The 26,226-nt window shown below is 34.0% G+C and overlaps 1 protein-coding gene across 1 annotated transcript in view; it reads right to left on the reverse strand.

The window, feature by feature from the left end:
* The window catches only part of LOC129216384 (caseinolytic peptidase B protein homolog), a 67,619-nt gene that overhangs the window by 14,934 nt on the left and 26,459 nt on the right, over positions 1-26,226 (reverse strand). Inside the window, exons 4-7 of the mRNA XM_054850598.1 lie at positions 20,343-20,446; positions 3,413-3,541; positions 1,516-1,613; positions 582-696 (exon numbers count right to left, since the gene is read on the reverse strand). Of these exons, the coding sequence (XP_054706573.1) occupies positions 582-696; positions 1,516-1,613; positions 3,413-3,541; positions 20,343-20,446 (446 nt within the window). The remainder of the gene's footprint in view (positions 1-581; positions 697-1,515; positions 1,614-3,412; positions 3,542-20,342; positions 20,447-26,226) is intronic.

The raw sequence follows: 26,226 nt of genomic DNA on the forward strand, positions 1-26,226 counted from the left end.
ATAAGGCTTGCTCGCACAAGTGGATCAGCGTTTCTCTCCTCGGTGAAACACATGCAAGTGCTGACTCACCTTCCCTCCTCCTCTTTGCTTTACTTGTCGCCCAAGGTCGAAGGATTTCCTGTCCCTTCGCTCTGACGCGATAAGGCTCGCTCGCGCACATGAATCAGCATTTCTCTCCTCAGTGAAACACATGCAATCGCTGACTCACCTTCCCTCCCCCCCTCTTTGCTTTACTTGTCGCCCAAGGGCGAAGGATTTCGCAAAATGAAAGCAAACGTTGTGGTGTCATCTGTTAGCAGCATTTTCAACTTTTTTTTTTTTAACTTAAAAAAAAACACTGTATCCGCCGCATCCGTTATATGCGCCGCACCGTCAAGTTAACTTTTTTTCTTGTATGTGCCGCGCCGCTTATTCCCGAAAATACGGTAATAATAATTTCATTCAAACAAATAATTATGAATAATAATGGTAATTATAATAATAATAATGATAAAAATTTCAAAAAATAAGACTTCACTTTTTCTCAAAACAATATGAATGATCTGCATTTATCACAAATATTCTTTGAAGTGTTAACTTACCTGCAGCAACATTGGTAATGGCTCCTTCTTGACCAACTATGTGCTTTCTCAATCTCTGTTCAAGAGGAAATTTGCGTCTTTCCTGCGCTTCTTTCTCAGATTGCACTTGGGCGTACTGAATCAAATATGATTTTAAAAATTAAAGACTTATTTCTGCATTATTTAAGTATCAATTTAAGATCTGACATTAAAAATAAAATTAAAGCCAAACAGAAAAACAATTCTGCTATTCATAACAGCTGTAAAATCACTATATATTGGTTTCCATGGCAATCACCACCCGTTATATATTGTAGAACGAGCTTTTTTCATGAATGGACAGACAGTATTTCAACCTCATTTTTCCATCCTTATCTAAAAGAACACCATGGGGAAAAAAACCCATTTTGATAGGAGAGATCTGCTCTTTCTAATGATACTAACGAAAAGAAGATGTAGGATGACAAACTGGAACTACAGCGTATTGAAAACAGGTTATTTTTCATTTAAAGGTTTTTAATAGCCAATTTGGGTGACAATATATTTTTAAAAATCAATATGTATGCTCTGTAAATGTTACGCACATTTAAAAAAAAAAAAAAAAAACTATTTTGGCAATAGAATTACAAAGCATGAGCTTTAGATTTATTTTTGTTCAGAATTTATGACATCCTACAATCCAAAAAAAAAAAGGGGTTCCAACTACCCTTTTGCTTTTGTCTATTTATAAAACACTTCATCAACTAGCATTTAAAATTGGAACAATAACCAAATAAATGGTGATAAAAATTCAATAAAGACTCCATCAGGTTCAAGACAGGTCATCCGTCAAAAACATTTTATGATAACTTGAATATTTTAAAAGATAAGGATAAAAGATTTCCATTAATAATAATACTCCTGATTTGCTGATAAATAAACCTCTTGTGAATGGAAATACTATCAATGTTCTTACTTTTTCTGTATATGTGAGAAGAAGTTTCTTAATGTCATCTGTCTGAGCATAATCTATTGGTTTGTGCCCAAGAGCATTTTTCTTTACTGGATTAGCTCCTGCAATGTAAGAGATAAAATGAAAGCTAGTGCTAATGCAAATAATTATCAATGAAACAATAATTAAATAAGGGTATGAAAAAGCAAAATAATAAATTAAAAAAAAAGGAAAAAAAAAGCGGCAGCTAGTATTGCAGCATTTAAAAAAAATAAATCGAATGGTAAAGGAATATTAACTTATGAACAAACAAAACATGGAGGGAGGGGGGTGGAGATAAATATATAAACAGATGACTCCCTCATGTGAACACCTTGATCTTCTGAACACATTTTGATTGCCCCGGCGAAACTCCATAGACTTAACATAGGCTGACCTCTCTGCACCCTGAACACCCTATAATATGAACACCACAGTATTATGAATGCTATTTTTAGCTCCCTACAGTCATTGCCTCTTTATGTACTGAACATGTTCACAATCAGTACTTGGGACTTCCTGTGTACCAAATTGGAAAACCTAAAATACCTTCACAATTTTATAACAATGATTGAAGAGTATTAAAGATGAAAAGAAGGGGAAGAAAAATTATTTTTGAGGGTATTACTGCATTACATAAAATCATTCAGCTGAGAAATATGAGCCTGAAGTTTCTGCCTCTGAACTGCTTATTCTAAGAATCCAATGATTGTATAAAATAGCATTTAAATAGGATCACCTACAAGCAATAGGGGGCAAGGGTGGGCTCAAGCCCTCCCCCCCCCCTTTCAGATGAGAACTTCCTTGCTTTTATTGCTTTTTTCTTTGCAAAAATGTAAAAAAAAATATTTTCTATCCATCAATGAATAAGTTATTCAAAATGTCAAATTTTGATACCTCTAATCTGTACTGAAATCAGTTTCTATGAGGAAAATGGTCTGCTAAACCATTGGGAAAATTTCTGAGTGCTCCCCCCCCCCTTAGAATTTTGCATATGGGCGCCCATGATAGGGGGCTGAGAATCACCGGGAATCAGAATTGGTTAATCCCTTAACCAATTAGATGATAACACATAGTTTGCACGAGAATACACAATGCAAAAGCAAATTAAAATTACTCTTTTTTACAGGTATTGTACTGATAACTGCATTGTAATATTTTATAATTGAACGGTACATAAAACTTTTTAAATTAAGAAAGGAAGAAAGAAATACAAGAGTTTAGGTCCTACTGAGTTTAATTAGACATTGCACTTGTTTCCAATCTGAAATTAAGCACCTCTGCTTTACTAAATGGTATAGCTCACTTGGCAAGGTACAGAGCATAGTTCATTAACGCAACAGAATATATATGCATGCATTTCTAGTCTCCCTATATAATGAACACCCTCATAATCTGAACTTTTTAAAGTCTTATGAATGCTCAGAATTGAGAGTTCACACTTAAATAAATACTGTACCTTAATTTTCTCTTAATCTATGGTTTTTGGTACAATTTTGTATAAATTTAAGAAATAAATCATGTTTAGATCAAATTCTGTTCAATTGAAGACCTTTTCCTACTGAATATTTTGAAATTTTCCTTAAAAGAGAAGGCCGAAAGGTTTTGGAACGAGATGATCAAAAGGACTTATTCCCTATCTTCAGAAAGGGAAAAAGGTTTCATAAGAAGAGAGGATCCAAATTATTAATCCCCCCTCCCTTTATTACTATTCTCATTATCTTGTTTTCAATCTTAACAGGAAAATTTAAAGAACGCTGTAAAAAGCAAAAATGTTTAGTTTAGTTTACTTTAAACAGAAAGAAATTCATAATTGTACTGTTGAAATAAAATATATTTATGAACCAAGGAACTGTATAATTTTAATGATTAAATACATTACCATGCTTGAGAAGAACTTCCACAATAGGTAGATCATTAGATAGCACTGCATAGTGTAGAGCAGTACAATTCTTAAAAGAAGCTCTTAAATTCAAATTTTCATTGAATTCATCTTCTCTTGCAGCCCAAACTAAAAATATAATGATGGTAACTCTTAAAGTTAGATTTTAAAGTACAGCAAATAATGTAAAACAGTTTGAAATGCATAGCTTTTGTCTTAAAAGAAAACTTGCATTGAAAATTTAATGTGCCAAAACAGAATTAACTTTAATTTTTAATCTATCTGTGAAAAATGGAATAGCTTTTAAATAGCTTTATATTGAAATAACAACCAGCACTAGGTGTATAGTAAAATGTACTGCTCACAAAAATAAATTTTCAAAATATGTTTAAACATAACAAATTCTCAATTGTATTTAAAAAAAAAATAATAATAATAATGAGCAGAAACCAGATTCTTATGCCAAATTTTGACACATGACACATTGTTAAACTTAAAATAGTTAGAAAAATATATAAAAAAAAGGGGGGGGGATAAGCATATTTATAAATTAAACCTGCTGTTTTACATATTAGTTGAAAAACTGTAATATTCAGCCTATTTTAATTTTAAATATTTTTTGGGCAATTCCACGAAAATGTCAACTTTTTCCGCACTATAGGTGTCGTTGTTGTTCTGTGGCGCATGTGTTTCCGGTTTCCATGCCTATTTACTTTGCTGCCTTCCATTTTCTGTTCATTTATCGTCTGGTTTACATTGTGTGGACTTTTAGTTCTTTTTAGCACTGATGAAGGGGCTTGCATGTGACAGCACCGAAACAGCTGTTTGCTGAGTTTTTAACTCTTTTATACTACTTTATTTGTACTTTACACACGTTGTTGTCATTTTTACTCACAATTTAAGCATGTTTTACTTCAGTTATGAAATGTTTTAGTCTTCTAATAAAACTTTCATCTTCAACTTTTATGACTTAACTATGATCAATTAGTAAAACACATCTTTATTGAAAAAAAAAATGCACAAAATTAATACATTGAAATTGCACTCGTGACAAAGTTAGTTGTCGATCAAAGTATTATAAGTTACTGTCACAGAGGAAGATTATGTAGTCTTGAACATTGGCGTCGTCAGCTGAAATTTATTGGGGGGGGGGACCATTTTGACTCTGGCATTTTCAAGTTGCATTAAGAAAATTTTGAGCGTGTATATATATATATATATATATATATATATATATATATATATATATATATATATATATATATATATATATATATATATATATATATATATATATATATTAGGGTGGTCCTTATTTTTGAAGTTGCAGATATTTTTCACGACGCCTTCTCAATATTTTCCATTGTACAAATAAATGATCCTTGCAAAATTTAAAGTCAATCCATGAAGCCCCCTTTTTTGAGTTTTGAAGAAAAAATTGCGGATTTTCTCATTTTTATGTAAAAATACTCTAACGTTTTTCATTAAAGTAATTTTGAACCTCAATAGGTGCTGCTACTTCCAGATCGACCATTCCCTCACTTTCATTCTGTAAAATTTAACATGTTACAGAGAATGAAATGTACACCAATGGCCTTGAGTCAAGCGTAGCGCTCTTCTGCGCTTGTTCCAACCAAGCAGCAGGGGAACGTTTCTTCCCATCAAGATGGACACAAGGGATTCTATAGTCCATTAATGAATCACCTAGGCCATTAATGAACGATCTTTGACAACAACAAATTGCCTCCTCCAGGCTTAGGGGGTGTTGATTTACAAAATTCCCTGTGTATGTAATAGGTGTGTCAAATAGAGTCGCAAGGTTTCAATGCTATAAATATAAGTAATTGCAATTATATTTTAATTCGCTGTTCTTTAGTTATAAACAAACCTAAATGCTTATGCAATTTTTGATTTTTAAATATAAATTTTGAAACATCCTCGATTACTGCTAACATAAAAATATACTATATTTTCCATAGCTAAAATATAAATTTAAAAAAAATATCCATATCGGAACAATGTAGAAATCTATACTTTAAATTAATTTTCTTCTTTTTCAGTACATAGTCCTTTATTATCATGAAATTCTTGCGATTCACAAGATTTAGAAATCGAAATGGGTATTTGATAGCCAAAAATGTCTATTTGAGAAATATTCTCAACAATTCATTTTGAAAGCTAAGTGAAAACTAAGTGTAAATGTTTTTACTCACTTGTATTTCTTTAATAATGAAAAGGCAGTTAATCTTGTCCCTTAAAGGACGCTTGTTTCAATTCGCGTACGGGAGAATCAACCTGTAAACTTCAGAACGACGTGTTTCGTCAGGAAGAAGGATTTGACGTCAGAGCACGAGCGGAGATGATGTAATCTCCCGATAGCTCCGCGGCAAATCGAATGTTCTGGAAGCATCCAGACTGAGCTCTTATGTAGGCATATCCGGCGTGACGTGCATTGAGTGCGCTGTATTATATAAGCAGGGGGAAATGAGAAGGAAATCACTTCTTCTGCTCGCGTTTCGCATTTTCGACTGACGACAGTCGTATTTTTGAGAGGATCGTTCGCTGTTGGGGTGACGTCCTGCACTTAGGGGATGGTTTTTAGAATTTCGCCATGAGAGTTAGGGACTTAAAATTTTTGAAACATTTTTAGGATAATTCATGTTAGGGTGTCAAATGTTTTTTTTTTGGAAGATGTTCTTTTGGAACATGAAGGATGTTTTTGAGTGTTGAAATTCCTCATACTTGTTTATACCATTTACTCATGTTAAGTTTGTTTTACAGTTGTTAATTATTGGATTATTATAAATAAAATGATTTAGCCATACAACTTGAATTCTGACATTTCATTCACTTGATAGCTACAGAAATGTGAAACAGAAAGGCATCTGCTAAACTTGGTGTTTACCTTCCTTGCGGGAGTTAGACAAAATTTGTTAGGTCAACAAGAGGGTTATGGGCCCAGATTGCCCTTCCCTATTCACATTCCGTCGGCTTGAGTAAAGTGAATTTGAAGAAGAAATGTTGTTGTATGAAATATCGAATAGAAATTTGGAAATTAATTTTTTAGAGCGATCTCATCGAAGCAATGAGATGAAAGAATTTATGAATTGAAGAAGATACGAAATTTTTGTCCAGTAAAGAACTATGTCCACCCAAACCGTTAAAATTGAAGAATTGAATGATTCGAATTATGTCGAATGGGCAACAAACCTCAAGTTCCTGCTAATGGACAGGAACTACTGGAAAATTGTTAATGGAGAGGAAGAAGAACCGATCGAGAACAAAGAGGAAGGAATCACAAAAGCGGATATTAAAGATTACCATGTTCGGAGGAGAGCAGCAGTTTCTATGATTTTCTTAAATATTGAGCAATGACTTAGGAAGATTATCGAAAATTGCGAAGATCCCCGAGAATCATGGAAAAAGTTGAAATTGTTCTTCTACCCGGATAACAAATGCACCCGGATGCAGCTGTTCATGGAACTGCAAAATTCAAAACCTGAAAGAAATGAAAATATTTCCCTTTTTGCAGCCCGTTTACAACGATTGTTTGATCGAATTAAGGTTACGTATCCCGAATATCCTGAGGACTGTATCTGCTTCCAGCTTTTACAGAACTTGCCTAAAGAATATGATCATCTAGTCCAAGCAATGCTTACAAGGAGTGACCAGGATTTCAAGTTCGAAAAACTGGTAGAGGATCTTGTGATTGAAGAGAACCGCATGGTTTTGAAGACGAAAACTAAGGAGCGGCTTGAGGTGATGACAGTTCAAAATCGGCAGCGATGTTACAGATGTGACCGCATTGGACATCTCAGGAAGGATTGTCCAGAGCTGAGGCAACAAAATCCCACGACGAACCAGTCCCCAAGTCCAGTCAACGAGAGAGGAAGCACCGCAGGACATGGAAATTCTAGAGGAAGATCGAACCAACGAGGAAGGAATCGTCGACGGAGAGGAGCCAGATATAGAAATACAACGGACCGGCGGAGATCTCCATCAACTGACAGATGTGAGTATAGATCCTTTTTCTAATCAGAGGCAAATTTAAATGAAGTAGGGGTAAAGGAATCGACATGGATTTTTGACACGGCGGCCAGTCATCATTATACCCATAACCGGAACTGGTTTAGGACATTTTCTCCCTTAACGGATGTACAAATGGCAGTAGCAGTCAATAAACAGACTTTTCCCATTGAAGGCAGCGGGGAAATTAAAGTTCGTTTCGGAAATAGATCTGTTGTTTTAGAAAATGTCATGTATTCACCGAGGTTAAGGAGAAATATATTGTCCGGCCCCAAATTTGATTTGGGAGGTGCTAAATTTGAAGGGGGTGGTAGCTCCGTGAAAGTACTAGATAAAACTTGTAAATTGATTTTTAAAGCAAATTTAGAAAATGGTGTATATATTGTTGATTCTGTAAAATCAAACCAATTGCCTGTTTGTAATACTGATAATGAAAATACTTTTTTAGAGTCCAATCATATAAATATTGAAACCTGGCATAAACGTTTCGGACATATAAATACAGAATGTATCCAAGACAGGGAGTTCACAAGCTGTTAATGGTTTACCAGAATTTAAAAATGTTAAAATTAATTGTGACACTTGTAAATTAGGAAAATTCAGAAGAGTGAATTTTAAACCTATTGGGGATACAAAGTCAGACAGTCCGTTGAACTTGCTTTTTTGTGATGTTTGGGGGCCTTGCAATGTTGAGGGTAGAAATGGAGAACATTATTATTTATCTGTTATAGATGATTTTTCAAAAAGAAGTTCTCTATACCCTATAAAGTTTAAAAGCCAAGTACCCGAAATTTTGATGAATCATATCATAAAAGCGGAAAATTTTTTGGGAAAGAAAGTCAAGGCTGTAAGGACAGACAACGGAACTGAGTTTGTAAACCATGAGTTAGATGATTTTTTTAAGGAGAAAGGTATACATCATGAATTAACCAATTTCTATTCTCCTGAACAGAATGGGACGGCAGAAAACTTTAACAGAACAATTGCAGATAGTACGCGGGTGATTTTAAAGGAGAGCGGTTTACCTCAGAATTTTTGGCCAGAGGCAATGAAATATTTTACGTACACCTGGAATAGGGTTTGCCATGCCAATCAGACTAAAACCCCATTTGAACTTTATGGGGGGAGAAAACCCTCTATATGGCATCTCCGCGCTTTCGGAACAATATTGTTTGTTGGTGTGCCCAAACAATTAAGAAAGAAATTGGATTTAAAAGCACAAAAGGGTGTTCTCATAGGTTACGCGTTTAATAGAAAAGGGTATAGAATTTATCTGCCCGACAGCAACAAAATTATAGAATCAATAAATGTATCGTTCAAAGAAAACTATTTTTTCCAAACTGACTTTCGAAATGAGTCAAATGAGGAGGAGAAACGAGTTCTATCATGGCCCATGGCACTTCCGCCTGCAACCTTGAGCGAGAATAAAACGGCTAATGAACAGCAGAGTTCAGATTCTACCGATTCTGAAAGCTCGATTGCTAGCGGGGAAAGTGATACGAGTTCTCAATCTGAAGATTCTGACAGCGAAAGTGGTTTACACCTACGCGATCCAGTTTGGGTGAGAAAAGTAGTGAAAAGACCGGATAGCACAAGGAATGATATATATTATTATGAGAAAGGGGAAAAGAAAAGATTAAGATCTAAACATGACATTGAAAAGTATTGTAAATTAAAAGATATAAAATACAATCCAGATAAGTTTAGTTTTAAAGGGAAAGATCTAACAGAGGGGCAAGTAAATAATGTGTCTGTAAGCTCAAAGAAAAACAATAAGAATTTATGACTAGAAAATGAAATTCAAATCCTTAGGACTTACAAACAATCTTTAAAGGTAAAAGAAAGTGCTGAATGGCAAAAGGCAATGGAGACTGAGCTAGAAATTATGCATAGCCGAAAAGTCTGGAATTTGGCAAAATTGCCGGAAAATGTTGTTCCAGTAGGATCTCGCTGGGTTTACACTTTAAAGAAAGATGAGAAAGGGGTAGTTAAATCTTATAAGGCCAGATTGGTAGCAAACGGCATGCATCAGATCAAAAACCAAAATTTTGATGAGACATACAGCCCAGTATGTAATTTTGGAATAATTAGATTTTTCTTTTCTCTGTTAATTACATGTGCAAATTGGTTAAATATACAGCGCGATGTAAAGAGCGCTTACTTATACACTCCAATTGATGACTTTATATGAGCCAGCCTCCCGGTTTTGTAACAAAAGGAAAGGAAGATTATTTTTGTAAATTAAATAAGGCTATTTACGGGTTACACCAGAGTGGACGCTTGTGGTTTTATGAATTAGATCAAGTTTTATCACAAATTGGTTTTAAGAAATTTGAATCATGTAACTGTGTATATTTTAATCCTAATGTTCTATTGCTTGTATATGTTGATGATATTGTGATTTTTGGTAAAAAGGAAAGTCATATAAACAGTGCAATTAATTCTTTAAGTAAACATTTTGATTTGAAGGTATTGGGAAGTACAAAGAAATTGTTAGGGGTAGAATTTGAATTAACGGGAAAGGAATTGTATCTACATCAAACTTCCTATATAGAAGAAGAGTATGATCGTTTTAAGAAATTCAAATTCCCATCTACCTCTCTTCCAATTAGTAAAGGCATTGTTTACTCTAACTCTGACTGTCCTAAGACAGAAAATGAAAAGTTTGAAATGACTAAGTTTCCTTTCCGTAATTTGTTAGGATGTTTAGCATTTATAGCCAATAGAACACGACCAGACATTGCATACACTGTAAATTTATTTAGTCAATTTCAGAATAACCCAGGGAAACGTCATTGGGATGGCCTTTTAAAATTGTTTGGATATGTTTATCAATCCCGAAATTTAAAATTAAAATTAAAATGCAGTAAAATCCAAATAGTAGCTTTTTCAGATGCAGACTTCGCATCAAATAAAGATGACAGAACTTCTTTGGGGGGGTCAAATGATTATGTTAGACAAAGCTCCTATTGAATGGAGAACTTTTAAAGAACGGAGTGTTAGTTTATCAACTATGGAATCGGAGTTCATAGCATTGACAGAAGCGGCAAAAGAAACATTGTGGTTTGACAGAATTCTGGAAGAATGTTTGAAAAATAAACTTTTAAAGTTCATAAAAATAAAAGCAATTATTTATGCAGACAATCAAGCTTCTTTGGATTTTGTAAAATCACCAATTGAAAATCACAGGAGTAAACATATTGATGTGAAATTTTTTTTTATTCGTGACTTGATTGCTAAAGATATTTTTACTGTTTCATATGTAGAAAGTAAATCTAACTTGTCAGATATTTTCACGAAGCCACCAACCCAAAACGACTTAAAATTTTTTAAAGAAATTTTTTTCAATTCAAGTGATTAATCTATTGTAGAAAGTGTTTGTAATGTTTGATAATCATTTTTTGATGATGAGCAGTCATTTGTGAAAAACGCATGCAGAAAGTCATTTTTTATGTTTTTGTTAAATTTTTTCATAAGGATTGTCAACTTAAATTAATGTAAAAATGAGCTTATATACTTCTGTTTTTATTTTTTTTGATCAAAAATGAAGCTTGAACTTATATTCAAAACTGTTTATTATGATTATACATATTATACAATTGTTGTTAAATTGCTGATATTAGAACAGTTACTTGTGGTTTTTATCGTTATTTTTCAGATTAAATCTGATGTCTGTCCACCCACATGAGCTTTTGTCAACTACGGGATTTTTTTTTTAGATTAGTGACATTTTGTGAAGATACGATTGTGACTGAGAATTTTTGGACTGAATATAGTTGAACTTTTTTCCTCTAGGACTTCTATAGGACTTTAACAATTATGTTTCGTGATATTATTGTTGTAATGTGCAAATGTTGTTTTACTTAAATTCAAGAAGAATATTAAGTGTTTGTTTTTACAAAATGTTGAAACTAACAAATTTTTGAGACGATAAAAATTAACTAACTTGAGATTTAGAGTGAGAATTTTTTTTGGAAATTTAAATCAGATAATGCTTGAAATTAAATGAATATGTGAGATCAAATGAATTGTCGAGAAGGGAGGGCATTGATAGCCAAAAATGTCTATTTGAGAAATATTCTCAACAATTCATTTTGAAAGCTAAGTGAAAACTAAGTGTAAATGTTTTTACTCACTTGTATTTCTTTAATAATGAAAAGGCAGTTAATCTTGTCCCTTAAAGGACGCTTGTTTCAATTCGCGTACGGGAGAATCAACCTGTAAACTTCAGAACGACGTGTTTCGTCAGGAAGAAGGATTTGACGTCAGAGCACGAGCGGAGATGATGTAATCTCCCGATAGCTCCGCGGCAAATCGAATGTTCTGGAAGCATCCAGACTGAGCTCTTATGTAGGCATATCCGGCGTGACGTGCATTGAGTGCGCTGTATTATATAAGCAGGGGGAAATGAGAAGGAAATCACTTCTTCTGCTCGCGTTTCGCATTTTCGACTGACGATAGTCGTATTTTTGAGAGGATCGTTTGCTGTTGGGGCGACGTCCTGCACTTAGGGGATGGTTTTTAGAATTTCGCCATGAGAGTTAGGGACTTAAAATTTTTGAAACATTTTTAGGATAATTCATGTTAGGGTGTCAAATGTTTTTTTTTGGAAGATGTTCTTTTGGAACATGAAGGATGTTTTTGAGTGTTGAAATTCCTCATACTTGTTTATACCATTTACTCATGTTAAAGTTTGTTTTACAGTTGTTAATTATTGGATTATTATAAATAAAATGATTTAGCCATACAACTTGAATTCTGACATTTCATTCACTTGATAGCTACAGAAATGTGAAACAGAAAGGCATCTGCTAAACTTGGTGTTTACCTTCCTTGCGGGAGATAGACAAAATTTGTTAGGTCAACAGTATTTCTCTATCCTAACCTGTTGAACTTTTGTTTTCTACAGCTGGTCTACCACAATGCAAAAAAGCTTGACAACTATTGATATCTGCTCGCCTTTCATCACTGTTAGACAAATGCCATATTAGGGATAAAGATGTTGTTCATTTATTAACAGCCTATGTAGATGCAGTAAATTTAAATCCAAATGACCTAGTGATCAATCGTACATTCCTTAAGAGAGCAAAAGAAAATCTTCGAGAGGTAAAATTAAATTTCATGAATTTAAATTTAGATTTTGTAGTTTTTCACTGTGATACAAAGCTACATCCAGATGTAACTGGAAAAAGAACGCCGACAGAATTACCGTGATAACTTCAGGTCCTAATATTGAACAGCTATTCGGAATTCCTTAGATATTTCTTCAGTTGTATATGATATCTTAGATCAGCGGTTCCCAACCAGTGGTTCGCGAACCCCTGGGGGTTAGCGAGAGGTTTTCAGGGGGTTCGCGAAAAAAATATTGTAATGGCAGAGTTTTAACATGCCTGTTTCTGATGAAGTCCCACGTATAAGCGGATGAAAGCAAATTTTGCTCTTTTTTTATTCATTTGTCTCTCGCACATTCGATACGCCTTATCATTAAAATATTTATGATAAGACGTATGCATGGTACTTCCTGACATATTTTACATCAAAATAATTTAGTCTGTCATTGCAAAGCGTCGGCTTCAGTGCTTCCATTGAGAATGGTAGCCCTGAAGCCATGCTGAAAAAGGTCTATTTATGAATACAATGTCCTCAGATGAAAGAATTTGAAAGCTTTCGTTTCCTCAGAAGCTTTTGATATGAAAGATTGATTAAACTTGATGAAAACATTACATGGAGTATATGCGAGATTCTCAAATTATGTGATGTTTAGTTTCTGTACCATTCGAGTCCGACGAAGACCTATCGCTCTTCTCGTGTGTTGAGTCAAAAATGCATAGAAGTGAGATCGCGCTGTTGTTTCTTGCTATAATTTTCACACTATATAAACTACAGTTTACTTCGAGTTTTATTGTCGAAAACGGGAAAGAATGACTAACGACCCAAAAATACCAAAGGAAGTATAAAAAATTAATTACTATAGAAAATTTTCGTGGATGGACGTTTTGCAGTGTGCTTACGCAGTAAAAAACATTCGACGAAATTTAACAATTCAACTTCATTTGCGCTACATGTAAATGAAGAATTGATGAAATTTGTGTAGAATTTTTTTTTTTTTTTTTGTAAGTGAGCTTAAAAATATTTGTTTTGTTAAAAATTAGCTTTTGTGTAAAAATTAGAGTAAATGCATATTTTGATAATAGACGCTTCTATTATTTTTCAATACACGCATTTTACTCCGCACTTATAGCATAATTACAAGAAAATTCTTCAGCAGTCAAATGATTAATGTACGCAGTATATCTTTATCAAACAGCTAGGCTCATAGTTCGTTCTAAGAAGATTCAAACCTACAGATCCTTCTCATTTTACTGTAAGAAAAAAATTCATTCAGTCAATCTGAGGCAGCTCCCTGAAAGATATTTTAAAGATCATTCTTTAATTTACTTCTGATTTAAGAATAATAGAGATAAATGTACCCTTTTTCCAGAAAAATTTCAGCCAAACTTTGAGTCTCTTTGTTCCACAAATATCATATTTTAAAATTTTTTTTAAAGTTGATTGAAGCACCCAGAATCATCACTGTGTTTATTTTTTGGTGAATTTGGTTTGCATTCATTTTTTAGCGATCACTTTAGTTCGTAGTAATATTCGTAATTCTATATTTTGCAATTATGTTTTCACTCTTGTTATAAACTATGGAGCAGCATCAAACTAAAAATCTCCCAAATTTTATTGTCTATGTGAGTGTGTGCATAGGTGGTTTTTTTTTTTTTTGCTTGTTACTTATTACCTAGTACCTAAGGGGTTCGCCAACTTCTTTCGGAATTCGGAAGGGGTTCGCAAAGGGGGAAAGGTTGGGAACCGCTGTCTTAGATGATAGCTCTTTATTTCTAACTGTTCTAGCTGTAGTGCTTGATGCAACGGCTTGCAACACCAACTGTATAAATTGTGCATGCAATTTTTTAGAGCAAAACTGAAAGGTGATATATTACATTTGGATTGCCATCATCATGCACTTGAAATCGTACTGCAGAGTGTGTCCTTAAAGAAGTTCTTGCCTTTCTTAGTTCTAGATCAGATATTCAATTATTTAAGCGCTTCAAAATTTTGTGGAAAGATCTCCATCATTCAGAACTTATAACATTTCAATCACGAACACATACCTTTTAAATTCTTAAAGACGAAGTGGATGACATATTATTGTTCGTAAAAAGCGGAATTGAGAAAGATTACAGAGAATTCTCATAACTTGTAATAATAATTCCTGTGAATTTCCTCCTACAGGGATATGTTTTCGGCAACCTGAAGCTTATCCCTGAGCCACATGGGTGGCAAGAGGAATTTTTGTTTGAAAATTTTTATATTTAAGAAACAATTTAAATTGACCTTACATGAAAAGAAAGCCTTTCAATGCTGTTTTGCAAAGCTGTTTTACAATTGAATGCTGTATGAAGATATGGTTTCTCGCAGCAACCCAATCGAGGCTTCTTTGAATAATATAATATGTCTGAAAAACTAGCAGCGTACAAAATGACGACGACAAACATACAGCAGAAGCAGTGATTGAAAAATTCATAAATCAGTTATGGTATTTAGGGGATAAACTAGCAGCTTTGTCCGCATTAATAAATATAAGAATAAGGAATTAACTTCAAAGATAGGAAAAGACTAGCCCAAAAAATGCTTGTGATAAGGAAGACGTGTCTGATGACTGTTTAACAAATTTCAGATAACAGTAGATGATTTAGAATACTTTCTTAATAAAGATCTTCCTCTTTATAGAATCAATTACGAGTGAATAAAATTGTTTGATAAGTTGCAAATACCAAAAGATTTTTTTTCTATTTGATCCTGATTCACGGCAAAATGTTTAAGCTATTTAAAGGGAAGAGAGATTGTTAAAATACTGAAAATTGTGAATGATACAACTGAAAGAGGAGCACAAGTAATCGAAGAATTTCACAACTAATTTACCAAATATGAGTCACAAAGCAATTTATTTTTCAGACCGTCCAAGACTATCGAAAAAAATACACTCTATCGAGATACATTGAGAAAAGCGTACGATTAAGGAAAGTTTCTAAAGCATTATTTCATTCTTATTTAATGTAAAATCTTTAGATGATATAAAGTAATTAAAAAGGTTAATTTTAGTGCTACCTCACTGTAAAAATATTTTGCAAACGTAGGAGAAACGATGTACTGTGTCTGAAGTCAAAACTGGGAAGATTTGTGGGAAAATTATCAAAAGTGTTAACGTTCAACGGCCTAGGGGCACGTGTTATTATTGACCGATCGAGTTAAAATTTTGCACACGTTACTTTTTATTATAGTGTCACAAAACTAGGGGGCGTCACTTGTTGAATTCCGAAAAAAAAATTTTCCCATATAAATAAGGACCACCCTAATATATATATATATATATATATATATATATATATATATATATATATATGAGACAAAATCAAATTTTTGTCTTATATAATATATATATCATGGGTTTACATTGAATACAATACTTTTAAACGGGTATATCTTGATTTACATATTACACAATAAGAAAAAAAAATTAAATACCAACAAATACATTTTCTCTAGACTGCACATGGGATACGAATATCCGTGTGCGTGTGTGATCAATTTCGTCCAAGATGTTTTGGTGAACGTGACATAAAACAACATGATTCAACCGCTTTTGTGTCATAGTCGACCTTAGGTACAATTTCAGCTTTCTCAGCACACTGAAGCTTCTTTCAGCTTTACACGACGAAGGGCATTACACCAAGAGTAGTCGCACCAAATTTTCAACATTTTAAAAGAGTGGACAATTGAATTAACCGTTCTTAATGAATGAAATCATCAAAAACGAAATCTAACTTTATTGAATTAGTCGCTTTATGGAATCAAAGCTGTTTAGAACAAAATGTGACTCATATATAAGCCGCGACAACTGTATAATTAAATTTTTATATTACATGGTGATAAACCTTGCAGCTCTAAGTTCTTGGCACAAGTTGGATTCGAATTGAAGGAGTTTGATTTGATGTTTTTTAATTAAAAAATTGAAGCGTATAATTCACCGTTATGACATTCACGAACCTACGAAAAACACAGCTACAAAAATAAAGTAAGGCAGAAATAATCAAGCTCTTATGATATCATGTTTTAATCATGCAACCTTTTAAAGTATTTTCTTAATTTTTTCAGGTTTTTTGTAACAAATGTACCAAAATTTTGCTTTTTTGTTGAATCCTCCATACACTCAATGCATATGAAACCAAAAAAACAGCAAAAACCATGCCCATGTAAATTCATTAATTTCTGATTTCTCAAAGTCAGCAGGGAAAGTGCCCCTCCTGATCCTCTTTAAGTGACAGGCCTGCCTTGAGAGGTACACCCCACAGTTTGAAAAGTACTGGCCTACACAGAGAACAAACAGCATTTGGTGTATAATTGAATTCTGATCAGCAGACGATGGAAAGAGATAGAGAAATTAACTGTTTTTTTCTGACATGTGACAATAAATTTTAAAATGGTTATTTCAATAAAATTTGTTCAGTAAAGCAGGATTATTAATGGATAATTTTCTGTTAAGCTTTAATAACTAAAAGGAGTATTATTTATTCCATTGAAATTTATAAAAGAGGAAACATTTTTAAAAAAAGAGAAAGTTGTACGCATTAGCTCCGATAGGACTCATAAGGTCAAAATATTGACTGTAAAGCATACCTGACAAGCAGGCATTCAGAGGCTACTCTATAGGAGGTCACTGTGAACTTTCATAAACTTTCCTTTCCCAGAAAATTTTGTCTGATGAGTCTTCAAATTTCGAGTAGTTTTTTGTGAAATATTGCATTAAAAAGATATTCTCATTAGATGTAGTGATGTGGGTAATTAGGAATTTCATTCAGAAAATTGAGAAGTAACCCCATCTGAATAGTATAAAATCGGGGAGCTCCTGCTTGTATTACACTAAACAGAATGATACTTATATATCATGGTCTTTTGACTTTTTGAAGACGGTTCCGTGGATGTTGATAATGATTTAGTAGTTAAAAATTGTTCAGGTTCATTTGATGTAGAACGTTTGCTATATTTTCCCGTTTCAAGCCACCTCTCCATAGCCCAGGGGCGTAGCTAAGGGGGGGGGGTTTGGGGACAAACCCCCCCCCCCCCCCCGAAAAGTTAGTCTCAAAAAAAAAGAGAAAAAGAAGAGAGAAGAGAAAGAAAAAAAAAGAAGAAAAGGAAAAAATTCCAAGCGATTATACATATATATATATATATATATATATATATATATATATATATATATATAAGAAGTAACCCCCCCCCCCCGAAAGTCGGGTCTAGCTACGCCACTGCCATAGCCGTGATCGAATATGTAAAAAAAAGTATTTTTACCAAAATAGGAGAGCTCTTCAGGTCACCTACTCTCAAGGAGACCAAAAGACCGCATGAAATTATCTTTATTTTTGTCGGAATGTTTCCCAATAGGGAAGCTCCTTTTATTCTTTTTTTTTCCCCTGGTCATCTTGCACTTCTTTTTTCGTTCGTCTATCGGAAGTGACATCACAGTATCCATCGTTATGCTGGCTTACGATTTGCTTTTGAAATTGTACGTTAATTTTTAGACTCCTCCTCTTCTTTTTCCTGTAACGTAACGCTTTTTTGGTCAAATTTGAGATGCCGCAAACACATTTGAGAAACCGCGCTTCGGTAAGGTACTTTTAAGCCACGTGTTGAATAATGTCAAACACATGACACGTCCTATCAAACTTAACCCAAACTTAACCTCTGACCAGCTAAAAGTGGCCTTCTAAATTTTTGTGCATCCTTTGGCCAGGGTGTTGTTGCCAGCTGAAAAACACCGCCAAAGAGGTCTGGTGTCTCATTTTGTTTGGATAACATCGGGGTCGCTATAAATTAAATCGAATCGGAGAAACATACACTGCAAAACTCGAAACAGAAACCTGGAAGCGCCGAGAAACGAGATAAGAAAGAAAGGGGCAGCAACTGACTTCTGTTGGCGTATTAGCACGAAAGTCGTAAAAAAGAGGGGGGGGGGGGAGTTGTCTAGCTAGTTTCAGTATCTCAAAGTTGTCCCGTTGTTTCCCCCTAAATAGCAACAAGTACGCTGGAATGACTTTCAAGCTAGGGAGGTCGGCGACACGACTATGGATGGTTGACATTGCACTCGGGAGAAGGTGTCCCCTTTCTAGCATCTTCCACTAAAGCTAGTGTGCGCAGAGAGCAGAGCAATGGTTTGTCATTAGAGTTCACTTTCCGACTTTCCGTTCACTATACACATTACCTTTTTTATTTTTCGATGTTCATTTCGTTTTATTTGATATGAATTAAACATGGTAAATTATGTATTATGCAACTGTTTAAAGTTTTCAAAGCAAAAATAATTTCCCCAAAATAATGAATTTCATCTTGACAATTATCAGGGGGGTCCGATTTTCAAATATTGAGGGGGTCAGGTCCTCAAATATTGGGGGGTCCGGACCCCTTGGACCCCCCCGGCCATGACGCCCATGGTCTTGAACTAAAAAGAAGGAGTTAAAACCAAACTGAAGGAGTATGAAGGGCCCTTCAAAAAAATTTCCTAAATGAAGGAGTATTGGAGGAGTTCTGCAGGAGCGTACAAACCCTGGCACTGATGAAGAGGCTAAATTGCAGCCTTGAAATAGCTATATGCTGTATTTTCTTCAAAATTTGTGCTTTATTTACGTTGGTTTTTCACTTTAATCATTAGTAAAATTTACTTCCAAACTTCGTTCAATTCATTGAAACTTAGAAAAATATATTCTTTAGGGAATTAAAACATACTCTAACACTTTTATTTAGTTTTTGGATACATCAGAACACACACACAAAAAAAAAGCATTTTTTTGCCTTTTTACTAAGAATATGGTAAATTAGACCATTTTTAATGAGCACAGTACTATATAATGAGCAAACTTAACCTGGCAGCATTGTGTAGGATGCGCAAATCCCAATCAAAACAGTACGGCGTTGCCAAGTTTGATTTGCCTAGACTATAGTGATTTTATTTTAACATTTTAAGCTTAATATAGCTTTTATAGCTATTAGCCTTCCATGACTGATATTAATATGTTTTGCATTTAAAACTTTTTTTCTTGGTGGTGCAGAGATCAAACAAATACGGGTTGCAAAAATATCTTTGTATGTCTCAATATGCTTTCACTGCGTGCAATTCAGAAAATTATCAAAAAAGGAACAAATAAAAACAAATGCATTAAAGTTAGTAGGTATGGATATGTGTTAGCAATGTACCTTCTTTCCAGCTGTTAATACTTTCAAAAACAGCATAAAAAGCAAGGGCGCCCATATAGGGGGGCAAGAGGGGGGGCTCAAGTCCCCCCCCCCTTACAAATTAGAACTTTCTTGTTTTTAGTACTTTTTTCTTTGCAAAAATGTAAAAATACTTCTTCTCCAGCCATTCACGAATAAGTGATTAAAAATGTCCAATTTTAATGACTCTAATCTGTCCTGAAATTGGTTTTCATGAGGAAAACATCATGCTAAACCATGGTTAAAATATCTGAGCCCCGCCTTAAAATTTTGCATATGGGCGCCCATGATAAAAAGCTTCCGAAATTACAGCTTCTTATGTATGACAATCTTTTATCACAAAATATACGAAACATTTGACTTTCATACAAAATGAGCAAAATTTTCAATACAATTGCACAATTTAATCATAATTTGTACATTGTTGGGAAGAATTGTACAAGATGGCAGCTTTGCTGTACTATGATGTCTATAACTCTAAAACACACTTAAGAAATCAGTCTCTTGTTTTCCTCCTTGGAAATATATAAAACCTTGTTTTAAAACATTAACTCTAAACCTACTTTAGTATTTGGAATGATTTGGGATTTACCTTCCAAAGAGTGAACTTGTTTTTCTTTAGCAACAAGATAAACATTAGAGAAATCATCACCAAGGTCAACATCTGCACCCAATTTCAGAAGCTCTTCGACAGCCCTAAAAGAAACATAAATCAAGTTTCAAAGTAACTGAAAAAACAAAATGATAAATGAGACTAGTGCCAGTTTTGGTTTCAGAAAAAGCTTAAGAACCTTTAGATGTAAGGTGTGATGAAAAAACTGGCCTGCAGTCCGTATAGCATAGTGGCTAAAGCATGTGGTCTTGAACATAGGTCGTCAGCCCAAATCCTAGTGGTTACAACTAGTTTATGATAGCTCATTTAAATCATGAAAATATTTTTATTAACATAAATTGTTTTACTGATGCCATCAAAGATATAGGGATTTCAAAAAATGAATAACAAGTATAACAGCTGTAAGAGGGTTTAGATTACATTACTAAGTGGGCAGATAAGTGGGGTATGGCAGTTAATGATGGGAAATGTCAAGTGCTGCATTCAGATCAAGAAAAAATGAGCAACATACTTCCCCTATTTGTTGCTCATAAAGCAGGGTTGCCCCCCTCCCCCGCCAAGTTCCATGGTGCAAATCCCCCCCCCCCCCCAATATTTCTGAACGCCTTTGCGCTTTTATATTTTTAACCCTCTTTTTTTTATTAATTTAATTTTTAAACATTTTTTATTTACCTATTTACTTACTTTTAATTATTATTATTTTAAAAGAAAAGTTCTGCACTCCGCCAATGAAATACACACACAAAATAAATAAAGTAAAATAAAATAAATAATTCAAATAAAAAAATCAATAAATGAATTTAAATAAATAAAAAATTAAAAAATCCCCCCCCCCAAAATTTTTATGGTGCAGCTTGCGCCATAATCCCTCGGTTGCTACCCCTGTGATAAAGTAAAATTATGAGCAATGGTCACAAAACTCTCTGAAGAGCAGATTTTTTTTAAAGATCGGATTACTTTTATTTTGAATAGTGGCACCCGCACGGCTTCGCCCGTAATAGAAAAAATCAAAAGTCTTTTGGTTCGCTTTTATATTTACAAATAATGTATGGTGAATTTTCTCGCCAATTGGCTTGTACCGACGTTACAGTTCCATGTTATGATAATTTCGTATCTCGCCAATAGTTTTTTCTTAAAATTGGAATAAAAAAAGAACCACATCGAATTTTCGAAAAATCGCTTCGAGGTGCACACCCCCATGCTACATACTAACTTTGTGCCAAATTTCATGAAAATCGGCCGAACGGTTTAGGCGCTATGCGCGTCACAGACATCCTACAGACATCCAGACATCCAGACATCCTCCGGACAGAGAGACTTTCAGCTTTATTATTAGTAAAGAAGAAAGAAGCGTATTGAAAGTCATTAAAGATCACAGTACCAAAATACTAAAATATTAGCGATACTCTTGTAAAAAGGAAATTTTCTAAATTGTCTAATGAGCTAAATTTCCAGAACAAAACTGTTTAGAAGAAAACAATTTTATTAATTAAATTTAAAGAAATAATATAAAACATGAAAAGATTATTGCAGCTCATTAAGAACTAACGCACTTGCAGACAAAACAATGCGCTGTGAATTCAAAATAGTAATAAGAACTTCAGAATTGCCTATGTAAAAAAGTAGCGTTTAGACAGAGCCCTGCTAACTATGAAGACAAAATATACCTTCTGCGCATGTTTGCCCCGACTGCTATGGGACTGCTATGGCGCACCAATGTCAGAGAGTTGATAAAAAGATCTTCAAGGGGAAGGAGAAAGTCCGAACTACAAAATGACGAATGGCAGCGGGAAAGTTGAGGAAAAAAAATATTCTCAACATCATATAGCCCTGCACTAACTAAGAATGATCGGAAAATAAAACAAAATCCCCTGACATCATGGGTGCAAGTTTGGTGATGTGTCCAAGACGGAAAATATTTTCAACACCCCCCCCCCCCCCCAAGCATGCGTGCTTAAGGGAAAAAAAATTATGTATAAATGCTGTAGGTTTTAACTATGCCAGTTTTGGAATTATGGTTTGATTTGTATTTTAAGATTTTGACTTTTCTAACAACATGAACCTAGTTTAAATGGTAATATTTAAGCGTTTTGATATCGTAATTTCAAAAACCTAACAGTCGCCAATAACAGGGGGTCTGGGGCTCTCAGGGGCGTAGCTAAGGGGGGGGGGGGTTGGGGACAACCCCCCCCCCCCGAAAAGTTAGTCTCAAAAAAAAAGAGAAAAAGAAGAGAGAAGAGAATGGAAAAAAAAGAAGAAAAGGAAAAAATTCCAAGCGATTACACACACACACATATATATATATATATATATATATATATATAAAAGAAGTAACCCCCCCCGAAAGTCGGGTCTAGCTACGCCACTGGGGGCTCTCCCCCATAAATTTTTTTTAATTGAAGTCCAAAAAACGCAATAATAGGCAATTTCCATTTTTTCCCCTTCCGCAAACTCCATTAAGTTATTTAAGTATAGACTCAACTTCCTTAAGTCATTTAAGTATAGCCTCAAATAGATTTTAATACATCAGCTACAAAACATTTTCCGATTAGAACACCAAAACCATCTCTCATAAATTCACCAATGATTGCTTAAACTATTGTTTTTAGGACTCCAGTTTTCAATTTTTTTTTTACCTCCTCCTCCCCACTTTTACATCATTAAAACAGCCTAATCATTTTGACTTAACTTTTAAGTTTGCAGAGCAGAAATCCTGATCCACTCCTAGCTTCATGGTTTTCAATTCAGTTTATCGATATTTTATTCTAGAGCCCTTGAGTAACCCCCCTTTCCCCTCTTAGATTGTCGAAAATATAAACTTTTAAGACCACAGTATCGTGGGTTAAATTGCGGACTTACCCTTACTTATTGCAAGAGCAGCGTTTTTTCGCAGACTAGTGCTGCCGTTATTTTCTTCGTTTCCCTTCGCGCTCCCCCCCCCCCCTTCACCCCATATTTCCATTATAGCGGGTGTTAGATTGAAAGACATTGGAATTTAGTGATTCCTCAAGTTTTAGAATATTTTACCAGAAACATTTCAAAAATGCAGAATCAGTTGCCCATTGGTGTTTCAAACCAGCTTGAAAATTTCCCCCGATTCTTTCCAAAATTCACATTTTGACTAAAATCTTCAAAATCCCTGATAGTTTCCGTTTTACCTGGGATGGTGAACGCCCATTACTGTGGCGTAAACATTTCATCCCGTCAGCAATCACTCTCAATCGGTGATTCAGATTCAACTTTAAGACATTTTAAGAGCGCACATAATTTTCATTTATGCATATAAAGTTTGCAAAAGAAAAAAAAACGCAAATGAAGAAAAAACGAAAGGATGATAAAAAATGCAAGAGAAAAGACTAAATTTTCAAGTAAAAGACGATTAATTTGAAAAATCAGGAGAATAGCGAGCAACTTTGCGGTTTGCAGTTGGAAATAGTGATGTAAAATACCCGGGTATTTATTTCAAAAATTTATATTCATCTAAAATACTTTTCTGTATGTATTCCATTATGTATATATACAACCAACCATATACAAAACAATAAATTTTTGCCCAAAAATTGTATTTTGATCACATATTTAAAGAATTATTATGTGAAACAGCTTAGCAATCTAATATGATATTCACATTAAATGTGTTGGATATGCCTAATCAATGTTGATAGCCAAATTTCAGATATAAAAAGCCATTCTACAAAAAGAAAAAAGCTTAACTGGTTACAAAAAAAAGCAAACATCAATTTTTTAAAGTCCTAGTCTTTTATAACCCAGTAATATGTCCCTGCATGACATCAAAATGTAACGAAATGTCGCTCAATTTATTATTACAATTTATTTACCTATATCTTATGCAGAAATTTCTTCCAAACTTAGTTCAATTGTTCAGGTGTATTCTGTATCACACACACATATATATATACACACACACATAACATACATAAACATTTAAAATTCATTCAAAATTTTTAATCTTTTATTTTAGGGTTTATGTTTAAAAAAGATTATAGTCACCTTTTAATACTACCTAAAATTTTTTTGCAAAATGCGCAATTACTAGGGGATTTACCCTGCCTTCGGATAAATACCCAAAAAAATATTTACCTTTCCACCCTACAGGGGAGCAAATGCAAATGAGCAAGGCAACAGAAAAGAAAATTTTGCTTTTTTTTTGTTTATTAATGTGAAAACTGTTTCTATATTTTCCATGATATCACTTAAATATCAATAAAATAAATAACACCATAGTTTCTTAATAACTTCTCAGTTTATTCTTCCAAACATCCCTCATGCTTCCTTTTTTTTTTCATTTTGGATATGACTAACCTAGATTGTGATTTTGAAATCCTGAAGTTCATAATGAATTGCTTATACTTCTCCAATTATGACATTGAAAAGAAAGGTTCTTTGGTTCACGATATGTTTCTTTCATGATTTCGTCAAATCTTCCAATAAAAAATATTATAAACTGTGTAATACATATGTATATATCAGTTTTACCAATTATTTCATATTTAGATTTAAAAAAAAAATTATCATTCGCTTTTTTGCATTTTTTATTAAATACCCAGTTTTTGGGTATTTACCCAGGCCTTGGGTAAATACCCAAAAAATATTTACCTACCCGCTGGGTATTTACCCGATCCACATCACTAGTTGGAAATAACAGAGCAACCTAAAAAAAGTCAAACCGCGCGAGTCTAAAAGCCACTCCTCCAAAAGCACGCAAACAAAACAAGCCCATGGTAGAAACTTGAGAGAATGTCGATGTAAATTCGTGGTTATGGAACGGTCCAGTAATATTAAACCATATTTTTGAAACACTCCATTTTTCTTTTTAAGTAAAAACTGAAGTCATCGAATTTCTTTCCGTCTCGACCTCCGTCTCGGAAATTTTGTCCAAGACGGAAATCCGTCCTAAGACGGAAGGTCTTGCACCCATGCCTGACATTCCCAGAAATGTATGTTATTTTTCGTTTTTCCCGACCATTTTCGGCCATATTCATTTTCCCTAACAATTCCAGGTTTTCCCCGTGCATGGCAACCCTGAGTATAACAAATTACAAAGCCAACAGAATGCCTGGGTTTATCAAGAGATCTATTTAAAAATATCTAAGAATGTTCTTCTGCCTTCATACAGGGTGTAACAGTCAGGGCTGCAGAGTCGGAAGGAAAATGGCCGACTCCGACCCCGACTCCTGGATTTTGAAACGCCCGACTCCAACTCCGACTCTGGATTTTTTTTTTTTTTTTAAATTGTATTTTTTCAACTCCCTCTTTACCTTCAGGGGAAGGGGGAAAACCTCTAAACAGAGATTGAAATATTAATTCCTTTTTATGAAAATTTCACATTTTGTTTTTTATTGTAAACCCAAGACGCATACAACGTTGGAAATTCAATTTAAAAATCAAATGTTCCAATAGTTACGAGTTAAAAAGTGAGATGACTTAAAACTCCTTTTTAAAAAATTTGAAAAGGATTATCTGTTATTTGCCCCCCTTTAATGTTTAACAAATAGATATTGATCAAATCGTGCGCTTTCAGTTTTTGAAAGCTGTAACTTGAGAGGAAAAAAGCTTTTTTTCTAAATCCAAGTTCTTGAGAGGGGGTGGTTTGCCCGGGTTGACACCCATCTGGTAGATGACACCCAAAGTTAATTTCAGAGTTTATAAAAAATGTAAATATTTTAATTCTGAAAATTTTCGCAAATATATTTAATTATATTACATCAATAAAATTTCAACGAAAATAGGGCACATATACGTCAGAGTTTATTTTACACAAAATGCGGCGGTATACAAATTTGTACGAATAGCTTTTACTATACTTATATTTCTTCTTTGCTAAATTTTTAATTTAAATTTT

Source organism: Uloborus diversus, chromosome 2, assembly GCF_026930045.1.
Source record: "Uloborus diversus isolate 005 chromosome 2, Udiv.v.3.1, whole genome shotgun sequence".
NCBI classification, from domain to species: Eukaryota; Metazoa; Arthropoda; class Arachnida; order Araneae; family Uloboridae; genus Uloborus; species Uloborus diversus.